Below are 17,241 nucleotides of genomic sequence, written 5' to 3'. Positions count from 1 at the left end.
CCCTGTTTTCAGGACATTTGTCCTAAGGTTCAGGGAAGAATCATGCTTAGGAAGTGGTTGTTGCATAGAAAGGCAATGTGTCCTATACTGTGAGGCAGAAAGTGGGCACTGTAAGATTCCAAGAAGCAAATCAAAGAAAAACAGCAGTATATTCAGGAAAGGCATTGAACAAAATGAAATGTGAGTTGGACTTCAAAGAATAGTTGTTGATATTTAAATAGGTGAAAATGAGAGTATTAGAAGAAAACATGTATGACATATTTGTGAATCTTAAGCTGGAGGTATAGGAGAATAGTGGGAAATAAGTTTCTCTTCTCTCATCTTTAACTCAGTCATCTTTAAGATCCTTTATCCCTAAATATAGGCTTCTAATTTAGGTTCAAAACAAAAACCTTACACATTCCCTCCCTTCCCACCCCCTGTCCCAGCATAAAATTCATTTTGGAAAATGGTACTACAAAAAAGGTAACTTAAAAGTTGCATAGTTCCGAATATCACTTAAATCAATTTTGAAATAAGATAAGTGTCAGTCTACAAAAGTATACTTTAGATCTCATATGCCATTGTGATGATAATGAGGATATGTTAGAATAGAGTCAGCCCTAATAGAAGGTAGAGTTCTGTTGCTATGGGTGAATTGTCCATTTTTCTTAAGATTCCTTATTGTTGCCTAATTTCTCTCAAGCTCTAGCTCAGGGGTTACTGTTAGTACATGGTGCTACTTTGAAAAAAGAGACAAAGAATGTGCAAAGCACGTGTCATTTCTGTCATGAGACAGCAATTTCAAAAGAATGTACTTAAAGGATATTCCTTTTTTTTTCTTAAAATATGTAAATAAATTACAATAATTGATTTCTTCTCCATCAGCACTATTTTATCATCAGTGAGACTGGAAGTAATGATGCTTCTCAGTTATCTTTTGTTCAATATCACAAAATTACTTCTCTCCATAAGTGATTAAACTATAACAATTCTAAGCTAATTTCTAGTTCAAAATAAATGCAGAGATTTGGTTTTTATTTTGTACTTTGCATTTAAGAAATCTTTAGGGTCATATTTAGGCAGATACTTTATGCTCTTTCTTACTAAACTTAATTCCTTTTGAAGGTCGAGGTCAAGGAGACATTCTCATAGACGCTACACTCGATCCAGGTCCCACTCTCATTCTCATAGGAGGCGATCACGGAGTAGGTCATACACACCAGAGTATCGTCGTCGACGGAGCCGCAGTCATTCTCCCATGTCTAACCGAAGAAGACATACAGGCAGCAGAGTATGTGATTTTAAAATCATTTAATTCAAATTAGTCCCCTACTTTTATTGTTCACATTTTACTTTATTTTCCCTTTGGGGGGATTGAGGGAGTTAAGGGAGAAGGGTGCAGGAGCATTGTTTGGATTCCTCCATAGGGATAGTTAGAGCTGGAAGGCTTAAAGATGATCTTGTGTTTTTCCTCTCTGTTTAGAGATTAGGAAAGTAAGGCCTGAGAATTGGTGGGAAACAAACTTCTGTTTAATTAATCACTTAACAGGTTTTTAGAGGTGGGTATTACCCTGTCCAGAGACCATTGCTATGGGATTTGAGCCATCCCTGAAGAATTCCTATGCTAATAATGGAAAGAGGTTACATTAGGCTAGAACTTGAGATTTCTGGGGCTTTTCCCCTAGCTCCCCTGTTAACTTGGTCTATGATTTTTTTTTTTTTTTTTTTTCCTTTCTGCTTCAGGGGCTTACCTTGAAACCAGAGATCTTTTAAGTAGGTAGTTGAAAGTATCTTTCTTCCCTAATATTACAATTTAAATCAACTCAAAAATATCTTAAATTAGCTAAAGATTTCCATTTCACCACCAGAGGGCCTCTAAGTAATGAACTTTCTCTTTTCTTTCTGGTTAGACTAGGGCATTGCGTATTATATTTTGGATATAGGACCTCATGGCCCTCCCCTTATTTAGGAGACAAATTAATTCTACAAGCATAGGAAAATAATTTTCATTCCTGCTGACATAGTATGTCATTCAGGATATTGTGGGAAGTGTTGAGTAGGCTGAAAAGGTAAATGAGATTTTGTTCTCTTAAGGAATTATAATACAAATGAATACAATGTGACTTTATAGGGATGTGTGTGTGTGTGTGTGTGTGTGTGTGTGTGTGTGTGTGTGTGTGTGTGTGTGTGTGTGGTTATATGTGTACTTAATTACTCTGGGAAAATCTGGGTGAAAGCTTTCATTCTCCTTATCTTTCTCCCCCATGTTCCTATGCCATAAAACCCTCCAATTTTAGTATAGTTAGTTCTACTAGAGTTATTTTTGACTTAAAAATATAAATATGCTTGATGTCCTCTTTTCATACTTGTCTTTTTAAGACAAAGTAGATTTGTGAAATGGACAAATACTGCACTAGGAATTCACCCATCTCAATGGGTGCCAGTTTTCTTCCTCCACTTCAGCTTAATGTTTGCAGAAAGAAGGTTTTGAGGTTTCTTGTGTATGACAAGATTTAATGTGTATAAGTTAATGTGTGACACTATTTAAATTATGGAAGAATGGTAAATTCTAGGCAAAGTGGTTATAATATATAATTTGAGAGTATTTTGTGACATTTTGAATGATTTTTTTTTTTTTTTTTTGTTAGGCTAATCCAGACCCCAACACATGTCTGGGAGTATTTGGTCTGAGTTTGTATACAACAGAGAGAGATCTTCGGGAAGTATTTTCCCGTTATGGACCCTTGAGTGGTGTCAATGTGGTTTACGATCAGCGAACTGGACGATCCCGAGGATTTGCTTTTGTTTATTTTGAGCGAATAGATGATTCAAAAGAGGTAGGTTTTTTTTATTTTTTATTTTTATGCTTTAACATCTGTAGTACATGGGGATTGCAAGATCTTTGTTCTTTCCTACAAAGCTTGAAAGTTGTGGAAAATAGAATGTGGAATGACTGCACTTTTAAAGTCTTTTGTCAATCTGAAATCTATATTGCAACATATTTAAGTAGTTACAAACTAAATTAGTAACACAGTTTGATACAAAATATTTTTTAAAGCATTCCAATAATATACTTAGATACTATCAAATAACAGTGCAACACATAATTGTAATATTATTTCTTCTATTTTGTGCTGAGGCTGGTATTACCAGTTATGAAAAGTAAAATACATATGTAGACAAATATATGAGAAACTATAATTGTGTTGTTGTTTGACTGTCACTCTATTTTAACTGTCAACCTCTATTCAGGTTGATTAAAGTTTTTCTTTATCAAAATGCTGTACTAACATAAGTACATTACTCCCTGATCCAGCCCTGATAGTACCCAGGAACTATGTCCTATGAATTAAATTCTCAATGGATTATTGGGTGAGATGTAATTGTATAATAATAATTTTTTGGTATATTTTATGTTTTTCCTATATAGAGTAAGAATGAGAATTTGTAATTGTTAGGCCATTTTTCATAAAAGATTATCCTATCAAAATGAGTAGGGTTTAGGTTATTTAATCCACTGTCATATGCTAATTGTTGGGGTCTTTTTCTAATTGAAGCTTTATTTTCAAAACATGAAAGGATAACACTGACCCTTGCAAAATCTTGCGTTATAATTTCTCCCCCCTCCCCCTTACTCCTCCCACCTCCCCAAATGGCAAGCAACCTAATTTTGTTAAACATGGTAAAAATATATGTAAATCCAATATAGTCTTTTTTAAAAAACAAATTCTTTGTTTTAAGCCAGTTTCATTTGATTTTTTTGTTTTTAAAATATTACTATGCTTTTTTAAAATGTAAAAAATTCCTTCTGAACGCAGAAAACATTGAATTTTTATTTTAATAGCTTTTTATTTTTGAAATGTATGCAAAGATATTTTTCAACAATCACCCTTGCAAAACCCTGTGTTCCAATTTTTTCTCTCTCCATTACCCCCACCCCCAGACAGCAAGAAATCCAATATAAAATATTGAATTTTTGAAAGGTGGTCTTGCATAGGAAGTTATGAAAAGATCAAGTCAAGAGTTAAAAAACACAATTGAGCTTTATGTACTTTGGGAGGTAACAGTTCATTTGTCAACCTGAAGTATATATTGCAACATATTTAAGTAGTTAAGTTTGTGTAGTCTACTAGTTAAGTAGGCCTAACATTAAGTCTCTTCCTCTGAGCTACATAGGCTTTGGATGTGTTTCTGCATGTTTAAAGAACTGACAAGTCATTCACTTTATGGATTAACATTTGCCTTCTGTTTCCGAGAGATATAGGGAATGGTAACAATTTTTATAAGGATTCAGCAAAAACTGAAAGAAACACAGCCCAGTAGCAAATATGACTATTATTGGTGTCCCTTTTTCTTCTGATTTAGCTCATCTTTTAATTGTAAGATGCAGGAGTTTTAAAGAGAGTATTTTCAGTAGTTCTGTGTCCAATCAGTAGAATTGCAACCTGCAGAAAGCCTGGTCTTGTGCAGTGAGCTTATGAGTGACTTAATGAGACTGGTAGGGAAATGGACAAAGATATAGATTGACTGCTGTTTTAATTATCTGCTTTAATCTACCTCAGTTAATGAAAATCATATAAGTTTATTTTTGCAATAGTATTTAACATCTTTTCAGATATAAATTTAATTTTGAGTATTTTGTAACACATTTCTCTTTTCTCCTTTATGTTAATTTTGCATTCTATATGGATCCTTTTTCTCTTATTACTTTGTCCTAATATCAGTTCTAATTTGGTTATTTAAAATAGTTCCTAAATATTTATAAGTGAATGTAGGAGATATGTTTATAATAGTACTTCCAGTAGATCATGATACTATTTTTCTCTTTCATGACACAACTAGCCTCTCATTAGTAATTTAAATGAAAGAAATTAGTAGGCAAAAACAATGTTTTGTTTGACAGTACCATAAGAACGCTATTTTCAATGGGCAGTTAGTTGACTTTATATTGTAATAAAGTGTGTGTGTCTGAGTTTGCTAAGTATTAATAATATTGTTATTATGCTAGTACTTTTTAAAATGTGCAAATATTTTATAGGTGTAATTCCATTTTAATGAACCAAGTATTAATATAAATGCTGTAATGAAATTTGTATTGACAAGGAAGCCTATTATTGTAGTTCATAGAAAGAGGAACAGTCAACCTGAGTGTTTGAGAGTAGAGTATGGCATATATTCCTGTATATTTCTTTTTCTAAATTATCATTGAAGAAGTGCTGACCCCTGAAAATAAGGGTGTTACCATGCTTGTTTGAAATATCTTTGGTGTTACTTAAAATAGTGTTACTTAATAGCAGTGTAGTTGCTACATACAAGTTACACTCAATAGACCTTGATGTACATTTTGGCTGTTCACTGGTGCCCTATCCCTTTGTCCTATTTTTGTTTCCTGATTTTGGATACTTGAGGTTTTCATTACAATGGAAAGACAAAATAATGCTTGCTTGAAGTGAGTCATTGTCTTTCTCTTGTTCTTCCTCCTACCCCCCAAAAGACTAAATTTCATTTAAAATCCATTGGTGGTTTCCTACTTAAAATATATTTAAAATTGAGTGCAACTGACAAATCTTTGATTTGTATTGCTTCAGAAAAATTGCAATTATTTCCTGAACAAAATGAGGCAAGGGGATTCTTTTTTTTTTTTTTTGTAATTTATATAAAAAATAAATTGGGAACCAAAGAATCAGTGGGATGTGGAGTAGGCTAATAATGATGGGACCTAATTTTGGTCACTATATTTTGGATAAAAATCAGTGACATGTTAAGCAAAATTTGCTACAGTTCTGTTTTATGTGGTTTAAGTGGTTTTTAAAATATATAATCAAAATGTCCAAGGTTAATAGAGGAATAAATTAATGAAAAAATCCTTTTTTAAATTTGTTTACAGGGTTTTACTTAGTGTGGCACAGGTTAAATAAAGCTTAACCCATAGAAAACTCTTTGCTCAACCTTTAAAAGGAGGATTGTGTTTTACATAATAGTTCTATAAACCCTGTATATTAGTGTGTTGGTTAATTGTGGCGATTTTCAGTCCTTCTGAATTGGCAAGCTGAAGACCCGAGACACAGATAACAGGTGTTTACGGGTTCATGTCTTCCCCGGCCCTGACATCCCAACTAAGGCGCAAGGCCAGGGTCCCGCCCGGAAGTCCATCCGTCAGGGGGCAGCGCTGAGGCAGAGCCCGCACCGCCCCCATTCGATTCTGGTGCAGTGGTTGCGCCTCTGCGTCAGGCTTTATAAAATGACATTTATAAATGTATTTATTTGATCTGTGAAGGATGATTTTGAGAAGTTGTTAATGTGCCACACGCTTAGACCGGCGCCCTGAGTTTGCAGTGTCATGGCGGCTGCTCAAGGCACCGCCCTCTTGTTTCTCTGCTACCATGCGTTCAGTGGCTGACGCACTTGGCTACGTGCGGACGGGCACGTACCTGCCACGCGCCACCATGCGCACAATTGCGTGCTTCCTTACGTTTCTCTGTGTAGGAGGTACGTAAACGTGCGTAAGATCGTGCGTAACGGGGCGCCATGAGCGTCATCATGGCGGCGACCTTAGTCGCCATGCTGTGTTTTTTTTTTGTTTTTGGACACTTTGCAATGCCACTTAGGAACCACTAGTGGGCATTCTTCCCAACCAAGGACCTCCTTGTGCCACGGCTATGAGCGGCCTGGGAGCCAGGTGTCGCTCTTGCCACGGGAAAGAGAATTTGTCCTGGCAGCCGCCATGTGCGGAACTAGCAAGGGAGGATGGGCTGGGCTGCTGGAGCCCCCTAACATGGCGGCGGCGGGAAGAGCATCTCCCCCTCCCCCCTAACATACACACACCACATTGCTTAGTCGCCTCCCGGGGCCTGGCGTAGTCTGGCATGGCGAGCCGGAGCTCGGAGTTCTCCCGCAAAGTGCTTTATTTTATTATAAATCACTCTAAATGGTTCGCGGTTAAGGGTGCGCCAAAGGGGTATAGCCTGGCCTTTTGTGGTTCGCCGCCGCCAGCGACCCCGATCACTGGACCGCGGGTCATGTGTGGTGATCTGGCAGGGTGTGTGTAATAAATGTGGAAACAAAGGGGAGCGGCCACGACCCCTGACCCCGATCCTGGGGGCTGGCAACCACCTCCTGGGACCCCGCCCACTGTTTCTTTATTGCCACTAGGGGGCAGTGGACTGGGGAGGGGGGAGGCCAACAGCGCGCCAACAGAGGCGATTGGCTGGGCCGCGAATGATTGACAGGTCAATGCTCGTTCCAACCTTTGTGGGTGATGGTCCTTGGGGCAGTTGTTTAAAATTAGATTTTACATGGTTAAAATAAATGTCTTAGTGACCTTGAGCAGGGCCCTGTTGGACCAAACCCCTGCTTCCGATCAGTCTGAGGCCTGAATATCTGCCAAGCCCACCCCACCAGGGTGACCCAAGAAGGCCCCCCTTTTTTTACCCGCCCTTTCTTCCCCTTCCCCCACCGTTGTCCCTAGAGCTGAGCCTGAGGTGGCCCCCAGCTTCAGCTTTGTTATCTTGCAGGCCATGGAGAGAGCAAACGGGATGGAGCTGGACGGGAGAAGGATCCGCGTGGATTACTCTATCACCAAGAGAGCGCACACGCCCACCCCGGGCATCTACATGGGCAGGCCCACGCAGTAAGTGGACCCCCCAGGGCGGGGGAAGGAGGACAGAGTGGGGCGAATGACTTGGTGGGAATTTGAGAAGTCACTCATTTTCAAGTTTTTTGAATGAATAACAGGTAGTAAAGAGGAAGTGTTGTAGTATGCCCCGAGTGATCAGAAAGCACCAGGAATCCTAGATGTGAGCCACTACCTGACTGCCACACCTCCATCTCCCCAAACCTCAGATTCACCTAATTCTTTGAAATTACCCAGCAGTTCTGTTAGCTGTAAATGTGTATGTGCAGATCTGAATCCTCTCAGGGAAAAGGAAGACCCGGGGATGGTGGCGGAGGCTTTCGCTGTAGGCAGATTCCTTTCTTGGTGCTTGCTAAGAAAGCATTTTGAAATTAAATGAACATTTATTTGGTGTAGAAAAGTTGTCTAGGATTCTTGAAGAGTTAGCAGGAATGGCAGAACATTGAAAAAATCCCCAGAGGGAGGGAGAAGTGAGACTTTAATGTACTTTGGATTTTTTTTCTTCAAGCCAGCCTTTCAGTGCTCAGAAAGGACTGAGAAAGTATACACTCATGAGGATGAACTTTGTTTTTATCCCCTCATAGCAGTGGAGGAGGCGGAGGTGGCGGAGGAGGTGGAGGTGGTGGAGGAGGCGGGAGACGTCGTGACTCTTACTATGATCGAGGATATGATCGAGGATATGACAGATATGAAGAATATGATTACCGGTACAGGTAACAGTTTTTGTTTGTGTTGAGTAATTTAATATATATGTGTGTGGGGGGGGGTTAGGCTTATTGAATACTACACATTTGAAGGAGGAAGTTTTTAACATTTAAGGATAGTTTTTTTCAAGAAGCTTTCTATAAATGCTTGTGGAGTTTTCTAAGTTATGTGCCCTCTTATATTTAGTAGTCAAATAACAGTGGAATCATGAATCCTTTTTTTCCCCCCTCAAAAAGAGTTTGTCTTAGGGGTTGGTGAAGAAGCCCGATAAATGCTTCTCTAAACACTATTTCTCCCCAAAAGTAGGAAAGTGATTTGAGTTTAAATGGAGGAGCCCAACACAGGCTCTTGAGGTGGAAGAGCCTTACTTTGGGGGGATATGGATAAATATAATAGATGGATGGATTTTTCTTAATAAAATTTTCATACAATTAAACCTTTAAACAAGTTCTTCACATTTGGAAGCATTTGCTACAGAGAGGGAAACACTGTCAAGATTCAGGACAAACAACAATAAAGTTTACTTTTGAGCTGAATGTCACCAATATTTTGACATTCATGTGTTTAACTATTAGTCTTGTCACTGTTTCAAGGTTAGACCAACATATGAAAATGTAAGAGTTACTTAGTTGCCATTTGATGCCTGTTAACTTAATCCATATTAACTGACTCTTTGAAAGTTAAGTGCTTAATAGTTAACTTTTGACTTCATATGCCTTAACTGGTCATTCACTTGCTGTACTCTTTTGTGTAAATACCATGCCACTTTGTTTCACACTGGATTTTTTCTCATACTAAAGAGCTTTCATTTACTCAACTGAAAAGTTTTACCAAATTTTCCCATAACGTGTCATGGTAAAACTTTTCATGAACAATATTTAACTTTGTAATGCTTTCCCCCCCCCCCCAGTCATTTTAATAGATAATCCCCTAAAATATATCAGGACAATAGAAAAATTTGTCTAGAAGTGAACAAGCTACTCTTAGCTGAGCTGAGGTTTTAGAGTCTCTTATGAATTTATATCCTGGTTCTACTTGGATGGAGTTGTGATTATTTATTATAAGCTTGGAAATACATTAAATAATCATTTGTGGGTTTTTTGATGTTTTTTCTCTTTTTTTTTTTTTTTTTTTTTACAGAAGAAGATCACCTTCTCCATACTACAGTCGATACAGATCACGGTCAAGATCCCGTTCCTATAGCCCAAGTATGTGCAGCTCATATCTGAGTTCAGTATTTATCATTCTTGTTATTGAATGTCCTTAGCATTTTTTTAAAAATAGAAGTTTGTTAATAAAATTTTGCATCATGTTACTGTCACAGTATTCAGAATGTTATCCAAGTGAAGATAAACTTTCAGTTCTTTAATATATTTTCCCTTTGTTTTGTAGGACGCTATTGACGAATTGAACGGTTGCTATTGAAGACTTGGATTTTTAAAATTCTTCTGGATTTCTCCAACCTTTTAATCTTCCCCACCTCTCAAGAACCCTTAAAAAAAAAAATCTTTGGTTTATTTAGAATCTACACTTTTTAAGTTGATATATTGCTGTTTTCACCCCTTTATTATACTCTGAAAGATGTAATTGTTGTAGTTTTGAGTAGTCAAACATCTTAAACAAAACTTAAAAGAAACCCCAGTGTTAATACATTTTGTAAATGCTTTTTTTTTGTTTTTACAAAAAAAAAAATAATTCTATCTTAATCAAATGAGGAAAGAAATTGTTGTTTTTGAAAAGCTTGTTCTGTGTGAATTGTACACAACATTATAACAGAAATTTTCATTGACAAATAACTTGGTGTTTTGGGGGTGTTTTGTTTGTTTATTTTTGGTTAACTGTTTGCTTGTTTATTTTAAGAAAAATAGTAACCTATCTAAAACTGTTCAGTAATGACAAATTTAAATGTGGGGTGGCATGGAACAGTCAAATAGTTGAGTGTAGAAAGTTTGAAGCTGTAGAAGAAAAATGATTCTTGATCATTTCTTTTGAAAGGAAATAAAAATTGAACCCTAAAAATTAGGTTATGTTTTAGAGATAAAAAGCTTGTGGACTCCTGCACAACATATTGCATTTGAAATACATCTGTTAAACCTTGCAAATTTAATTAAAAGTGTGGTTTTTATGTTTTTTTTTCTTTTTAAAAAAAAAAAAAAACTTATTCAGTTTAAATGTTCCCTTAATCAGTGAAGGACAACCCTTATTTATTGAATATAGCAATTTAGTTATATAATTTGCTGTTCATAGAAATTTTGGTATTGGGATAATGGGTTAAGCAGGTTATATAGTTTACAATCCTTTGAAGTGATATGTGTGGGGGGAATTTACCATAAGTCTGCTCTCATTTCAAATAAAAGTTAATTCCATTGAAATGCTGCTGTCTTTTTATTCATACACAAATGAACAATTTTGGAAGTAAAAGGCTGCATTGCATAGATCTCATTCTCTTTTCCTCCCTTCATTATGTTCCATTTAGTCTGAATTTACTACTGTAGCTAATGCTAACTTTTGACCTTTTTTTCTACTCTGAAAATATTCTGCTTCTTTTTCTGTGGCTGAGCACCTCTACCTGGAGCTGTCTTTTGTGACCTTGATCTCATCACATGATCCATGGGCCTGTTATTTTTTCTTCTTTAAAATTGGGTATGGGTAGCTGAAGGAAAGTCATCCCTTCCAAAGGCTTTTGAAATTAAAACATATTGCATATTTCTTCTATCCAATCCTAACCACTTTTATTTTACTGATAGATGTTCAAATGTGATGGGCAGTTCAGGCTGAGATACACAAGTCAGATTATTTTAAAAGGGCAGGGAAATTGGTTCTTTTGGGGGAATCTCAGGGACTTAACAGTTGCATTCTCCTTGATGTTTACTCATTAAATATTTACTAACTGCATAGTGTATACTGGACTGAGTGCTTGGGATATAAAAAAACAGCCCCTCCTCAAAAAGCTTACATTTTACTACAAGTGAACAACCTTACCACAATGTTCAGATAAGCATGAGCATTCATAACTTATCTAGACAGCAGGTACAAGAATGTTGTAAAGAATTATGTAATCAGTAGAGTCGGATGTTTTTCGATTTTTGCATTGGAGGGGTGAGGTGTGAAAAAATTTTGGAATATTGGGTTTACTCGTCAAATGTTGAATAGAAAGGACCTCAAGAGTCTTAAGAATCCTGAAGTTAGGTACAATAGCAGGTCAAACAGAAGTATGTGTATTATATAGGTTTATTTAATTGCGGAATTTTTTTAGAAAATGGAAATTTCCTTAACCTTCAGTTTTTGTTTTATTTGAGGCTTCTGGACTTGATACCATACGATCAATAAATACTCAAGAAATTTGGAAATATCTGTCCTTTCCAAAGAGTTGGGATAATTACATAAGTGTTAAATGCTTATGTACTAATCAGCTGAAAAAGTTTTGTTACTTTAGACAAAATTGAGGGAAAATTCTTAATTTCTTTTATTCTCTAGTGCTATTCCAGTTATACTGATTAATAGCAAACTACAGGGTTGCTATTAATATTTATAATTGTTTATAAATTATTTAAACTAAATTGTGGTTTTATTAAGGTGACTGTAGCTTCCCCTGCCATTTTCTTCAAAGGTACATTATTGGTCTTAATGACCCTATGACCTTCATACCTGAAAAATTTTGTTTTTTGGATTTTTTTAAAAGGCACAAATATATTTTGAAGCTTTGGCTTTCTTAGCCAACCAAGCCTGTGGGGGCAGATCCTTCTGAAGTCATAGGAGCCTAGCTTTATAGAAGTGGTTGGCGTCTTGAAGCCCCTATAAATACAAAGTGCCTCCTTTTAGAGATGGAGAGTCGTGAAGAAGCTGGGACTAGCTCCCAAAGCTCTGTCCTGGGTCCATCCTTCCCGGTTTTCACTCGGGGTTCTCCTCGGCTTTCATGGGCTGGCCAGATGGGAGATTTGTCGGTCAGACCCTGCCCTTGCTTCTGGAGTTCCAGTCCTGCTTCACCAACTGCCCAGTGACTATCAGCAGCAGGCACCAAGGGCAGCCCCCCTTGGCTCCTCCCTTATTCTCCACTGATTTTCTCTCCCTTTCTCATCTCTTAGCAAGAGTCACAGTAGTTAGGACTTACCGGGCATTCCATCTGTTCTCCCCCAGCCCCAATAAAGGACTGGTGACTCAGGGGCTGCCAGTTGGAATTGAAAACTGCTTTTTTAGATAGAGCCCATTTCCATCGTCTATTCATAGATCATCTCACTCTATGTGGCCTGTGGTCCCATCACTGGCACGGTTTCCTATACACATCCTGTGGTTGCACCCCCAGTTTGTCTTAATGTCCTTCCTACAGCTGCGTTCTGCAAACATCCTGCTGTGAGAATTCCTGGATTCCTTCGCCTGTTGGGACCATGTCCTGGGGTACGCAGCCCATGCCCAGGAAACTCCTGGGAGAAACGGGCCCCTCACTGGGAGTCCGCGTGGGAGAACTTCCTCGGAAGCCTCATGTTCCTGAGCGGGAGGGACTCCATCCTCAAGGAGACCTTTCCAATGTAATAAATGTGGGAAGCCCTTGAGGCTTTGCCAGAAGCAAACATAAAAAAACTCAGAGAGAAATTGCTTCAGTATAATTAAGGAATGTCAGAAAGCCATCCGTTGGAGGGAAGACATTATGGAATATCAATTATTTCATACTGTTGAAATTAATGTAATGTGATCATTTACATTATTATGGAAAAGCTCTCATTTCAACTTCCACCTCAATTCCTGACAACTTGTGTGCTTTTAGGTTGGTCCAAGATTGCTGCAAAGAATTGGCCGTGGAGTGTTGTCTGGGAGTACTTGGGGAGCCTATGGTCAGGGATTTAAAAGTGGAAAGGACCAGGGATGAGAGCTCCAAGGAGAAGAATGGCTCTGGCCCATTGCCCGGGTGCAGAGTGGCTAAGTGATGAGGCAAGATTTGAATCCAGGCATCCCTGACTCGGGGCATGGAGCGTTCACCGTAAACGTGGCCCAGCTACATCAGCCCCTCGACCAGCTGTGATCCCCTCCCTCACCCCCTTTGTATCTCGTTTAGGGACGGGTTTTGTTCTCCCCCCCAATAGGATATAACTTTAAGAACTTCCTCCCCAGTGCCCTACATCCACTAAGTACTTAATAAATGTGTGTTCGGTGATCCACCTTACCCAGGCGGTGTCAGAATTTAAGCATAGACTCTCTTGACTTCAGAGACTTCCCACAGTACCTTGCTGCATTGCCTGTCTGGTGCTTTAAACTGAATGGGGGATAATTTTGCAGCAGACTTTGCCTTCATTCAACTAAAACAAGTTTCTATTTGGATAAAATAGGACATTTTCATACCTTTGTAAAAAAAACACATACCTCTGACCCAAAGTATATATTCAAGAAAACATGGAGAGGAGCATTATAAATTATAACAGCCTAACAAACTATTAGGACACTAGTACACTGTTGGTGGAGCTGCAAATGGTCCAATCATTCTGGAAAGCAGTTTGGCCTCCATCAAGCTTATACCCCCAAAGAAATGGAGAAAGGAAAAGGATTTGGATATATGACAATATAGCAGCCCTTTCCATGGCAGCCCAAACTGGAAAGTATGGGTGTATTCTATCGGGGAATGGCTAAACTGGTTTATGAGTGTAATGTAATACTGCTTTATCATAAGAAATTAAACACTTTCAAAGGAAACTGGAAAAGTTTCTATGAATTGATACAGGCTGAAATGAGCAGAACCAGGACAGCAGTTTAAACCATGACAACATTGTAGAGAAAAATAACTTTGAAAGGCTGTAGAACTCTGATCAGTACAAAAAGATGATCTTCAAATTGGGAAAGAAACATGTGTCAGACATGGATAATCTGGAAATTTGTTTTGTTGCATTATGCATCAGCTATGTGTTAAGAGCTTTATTTTTTTAATCAGTTGAGAAGAGGAACAGATAAATAACTGCTTATAAATTGAAAATTAAAAATATACTTTAAAAGAAATCTGAATGATTTTGACAGTTTGAAGCTATATGTTTAAGTGACTTGTTTACTGTGGATTTTCTTTTAAATTTTATCAGCAAAACACTCCTAGATATTTCTATTTTAGTTCTGAAATGTATTGCATCTGATATATATATGGAAGAATTATGAATTTTTCATAATGACCTTAATCTACCTATGAATGATGTTATTTGATATTTAAATACTTTTAAAATTCTGTGACTATTGATGAAGCTATTCCAGTGCACTATATGAGATCACACTTCTAGCACAGGACATTTTCATGAGAAATGCATCAGTCTTTGGTCAACTTTGTCTTCTGAGATAAAACTCAAAATATTCCCAGCTTGGTAGAGACCTGCCAAAGCTTGAACTCTATAGTTTTCAAGAACCCAGGATTATTTTTGTGCTACAATGAGGCACTGAGAAGGGACTCTGCCCCCAAATTCAAATACACCAATGGTTCTCTCATCTTATGCATGCAGAAGGAACCTCAGTGCAGTCCATACCTGTATATATCATTGGTCTGTTCTTTCAGATGCTACATACTGAGGTCTGTACAGATTGAGTCCAATCTCCTATATCTCTAAATCTATAGAAGTACATTGGAAAGAATTAATTACTTGGAGGAGGATCAGAGGATTCAGGATCTGTTACTGCCAGGAGGGCATGTTAGGATCAATACTTTAGTCCAAGGACTCTTTACCTGAAGTCCATGAATGAAAAAAAAAAAAAATTAGATAATTTTCAATATGGTCTTGACTCATTTCACATGAAATTGGGCATATTTTATTTCACACATTTAAACTGAGAAGGAATCCTTAAGCCTCCAAATTGCCAAAGAGTTTCATGAACAGGAAAAACAGAGGGTTAAATTAAGCATCCCTGCCCTCATCCATCTACTTTTCACAAATGAGGAATGGGTGTTTTGAGAAGAAAAGCTATGAAGTGGGATAAGGGGACTTCAGACCCAAGATTCTGATCCTAAATCAAACCAATTGTACCTGGCAACCTCCCTAGGTCCTTAGGAATCATTTTCTTTCTACTCAACACTAAAAGTATCTTGTTTTTAATTGATTTTCAACAAATTCAAACCACAGTCATAAGCAATTAATTTCTGTTTTACAAATTTCTAATGTGTATCTTCTCTGTTAGAGAGAGCCCTGAAATTGTAACTAGATTCAAAGTAGTAGCAGCAGATACACATTTGAACCAGCTCACTGGATTGACATGGCTTGTCATTTCAGAAGGGCTCCCTTCACAATTGAAATCCAACTCACAGACATTTGTTAGATATATGACTCTAGATACTCCTGATGGCAAACCTGTTTTATGTAATGGTTCTCAAACTAGTGCAACAGGGTTGATCTGAAACTAAAATTGCCTCAGGCTTCTTATTTCCAAATAGACACAACATTTCACTCCATGCTTTAATAGTTTAACTAGAAACCAACATTCAAGTCAATGGATTCCATTTATGAATAAAGTCTTTGAAATAAATTACTAGAAGCTTCCAGTGGGGATGGGAGTAGGGGAGGAAGCTGAAATACTCTCTTAGCAGCAGTGATTAAATTCACACTTTAAAAACTGTGCCCATTCTAAAACACTGGAGAAGTCAAAGGGTGAGAGTGGGTCTGATTCAAGTTTATCAAATCCCAGAAGGATGTTTGGTCTACATTGTGTGAGAGATCCCAAGGGAAATTTTCTATTATAAAGGAATTCCAAACCTCATGCAATTTTCACGAGCTCGTTGGAAAAGCTGATCTTCTGCCTTAACTATAATATCTACTCAGTTTGAGGGTTAATTAACACACTTTGGAAATTAAGTTCTATCCTGCTGATGAGATGTACTAAAAAAAAAAAAAATAGCCCATGGGAGGTCTATGATTGAAAAATGTTGCATATGGTTTCAGATTGTTTTTCAATGTAATTCCCTTCTTCCTCTTTCTTTTTTCTTCTAAAAATCGTTATAAGGGACAAAAACATTCTAGAAAGAGAAAATGAGATGGACACAGGGGAAAATTTAGTCAATGTAAAAACAAAAGACACAATTTTTTTAAAGAGAAAAAAAAAAAGCAGTCCATGGGGACCGTATGGCCATGCAACTGGTTTAGAACCTGTACTATGTGTATGGCCCTCCTAAGTGTGGATGTACCTCTGCCCCCTGAGATTTCGTTCATACACAATCTGGCTGACACAGGCTGCCCTCACTAAAACTACACAGGGAATGTTAAGCAAAAGACTCAAGCTTAATTGGACAAGTGAAACTCTTTGAAGGCCAAACTCTAATGACTATATCTGTCTAGCTGCTCTGATCATAGCAAAATCCAACTTATCCCAAAAGGAATCTTATTCTTTAATTATCAGAATTTTCTTCAGACAACATTCAAAAACAAAATGTCAGAACTGATAGGAGAGAATTCTTTCCATTTTAAGTGGACACCAGCCAACTGAAGCAAGTTTATAAGCAATCTCCACATGGACATCTGTAAGCTGAGTAATATGATATGATGATGATGATGATGATGACTGAAGTGCAGATAGTGCTTTCAAGTTTATAAATCATTTGACATACAATATAGTATTGGAATCTTGCAACAAGCTGGGAAACAGGTACTCCAGCTAATATTGTTGTCATTTTAAAGACTTTGAGAAGTCAATTAGCTTGTCCAGAAAAAGCCCTTATTTAAAGTCCAAAGAGAGAATTCCTGACTCCAAGATTACTACTCTCTATTGACTAAGGTTCACTCCCTCTCTATGGACAATGTTTGAATGTTACTAATATAGGACTATGGAAAGACATAATTTTCTAGAGCCCCTTAAAGTTTTCTTTTCAAATGGATGGAGTCAATTACATATCATTAGAAGGTGCCCAAAATACACCAGAGAATCCCACACTAGGGAACTGAAGAATCCATTGAAATACTGCCTTCTTAAAA

The 17,241-nt window shown here is 37.5% G+C and overlaps 1 protein-coding gene across 5 annotated transcripts in view; it reads left to right on the top strand.

Annotated features, from left to right (window-relative positions):
- The window catches only part of TRA2A (transformer 2 alpha homolog), a 28,418-nt gene extending 17,726 nt beyond the window's left edge, over positions 1-10,692 (top strand). For 2 of the 5 annotated variants that reach the window (XM_074266924.1, XM_074266928.1), the window contains 6 exons: positions 1,108-1,273; positions 2,631-2,819; positions 7,497-7,612; positions 8,200-8,328; positions 9,461-9,528; positions 9,713-10,692. In XM_074266924.1, the coding sequence (XP_074123025.1) occupies positions 1,108-1,273; positions 2,631-2,819; positions 7,497-7,612; positions 8,200-8,328; positions 9,461-9,528; positions 9,713-9,723 (679 nt within the window). In that variant the 3' untranslated portion in view covers positions 9,724-10,692. The remainder of the gene's footprint in view (positions 1-1,107; positions 1,274-2,630; positions 2,820-7,496; positions 7,613-8,199; positions 8,329-9,460; positions 9,529-9,712) is intronic. The other 3 variants (XM_074266927.1, XM_074266925.1, XM_074266926.1) reach the window with 3 other exon arrangements.
- The last annotated feature ends 6,549 nt before the right edge of the window (positions 10,693-17,241 follow it).

This window comes from Sminthopsis crassicaudata, chromosome 5 (assembly GCF_048593235.1).
Source record: "Sminthopsis crassicaudata isolate SCR6 chromosome 5, ASM4859323v1, whole genome shotgun sequence".
Classification (NCBI taxonomy): Eukaryota; Metazoa; Chordata; class Mammalia; order Dasyuromorphia; family Dasyuridae; genus Sminthopsis; species Sminthopsis crassicaudata.
This window is presented reverse-complemented; position numbering and strand designations above follow the sequence as displayed.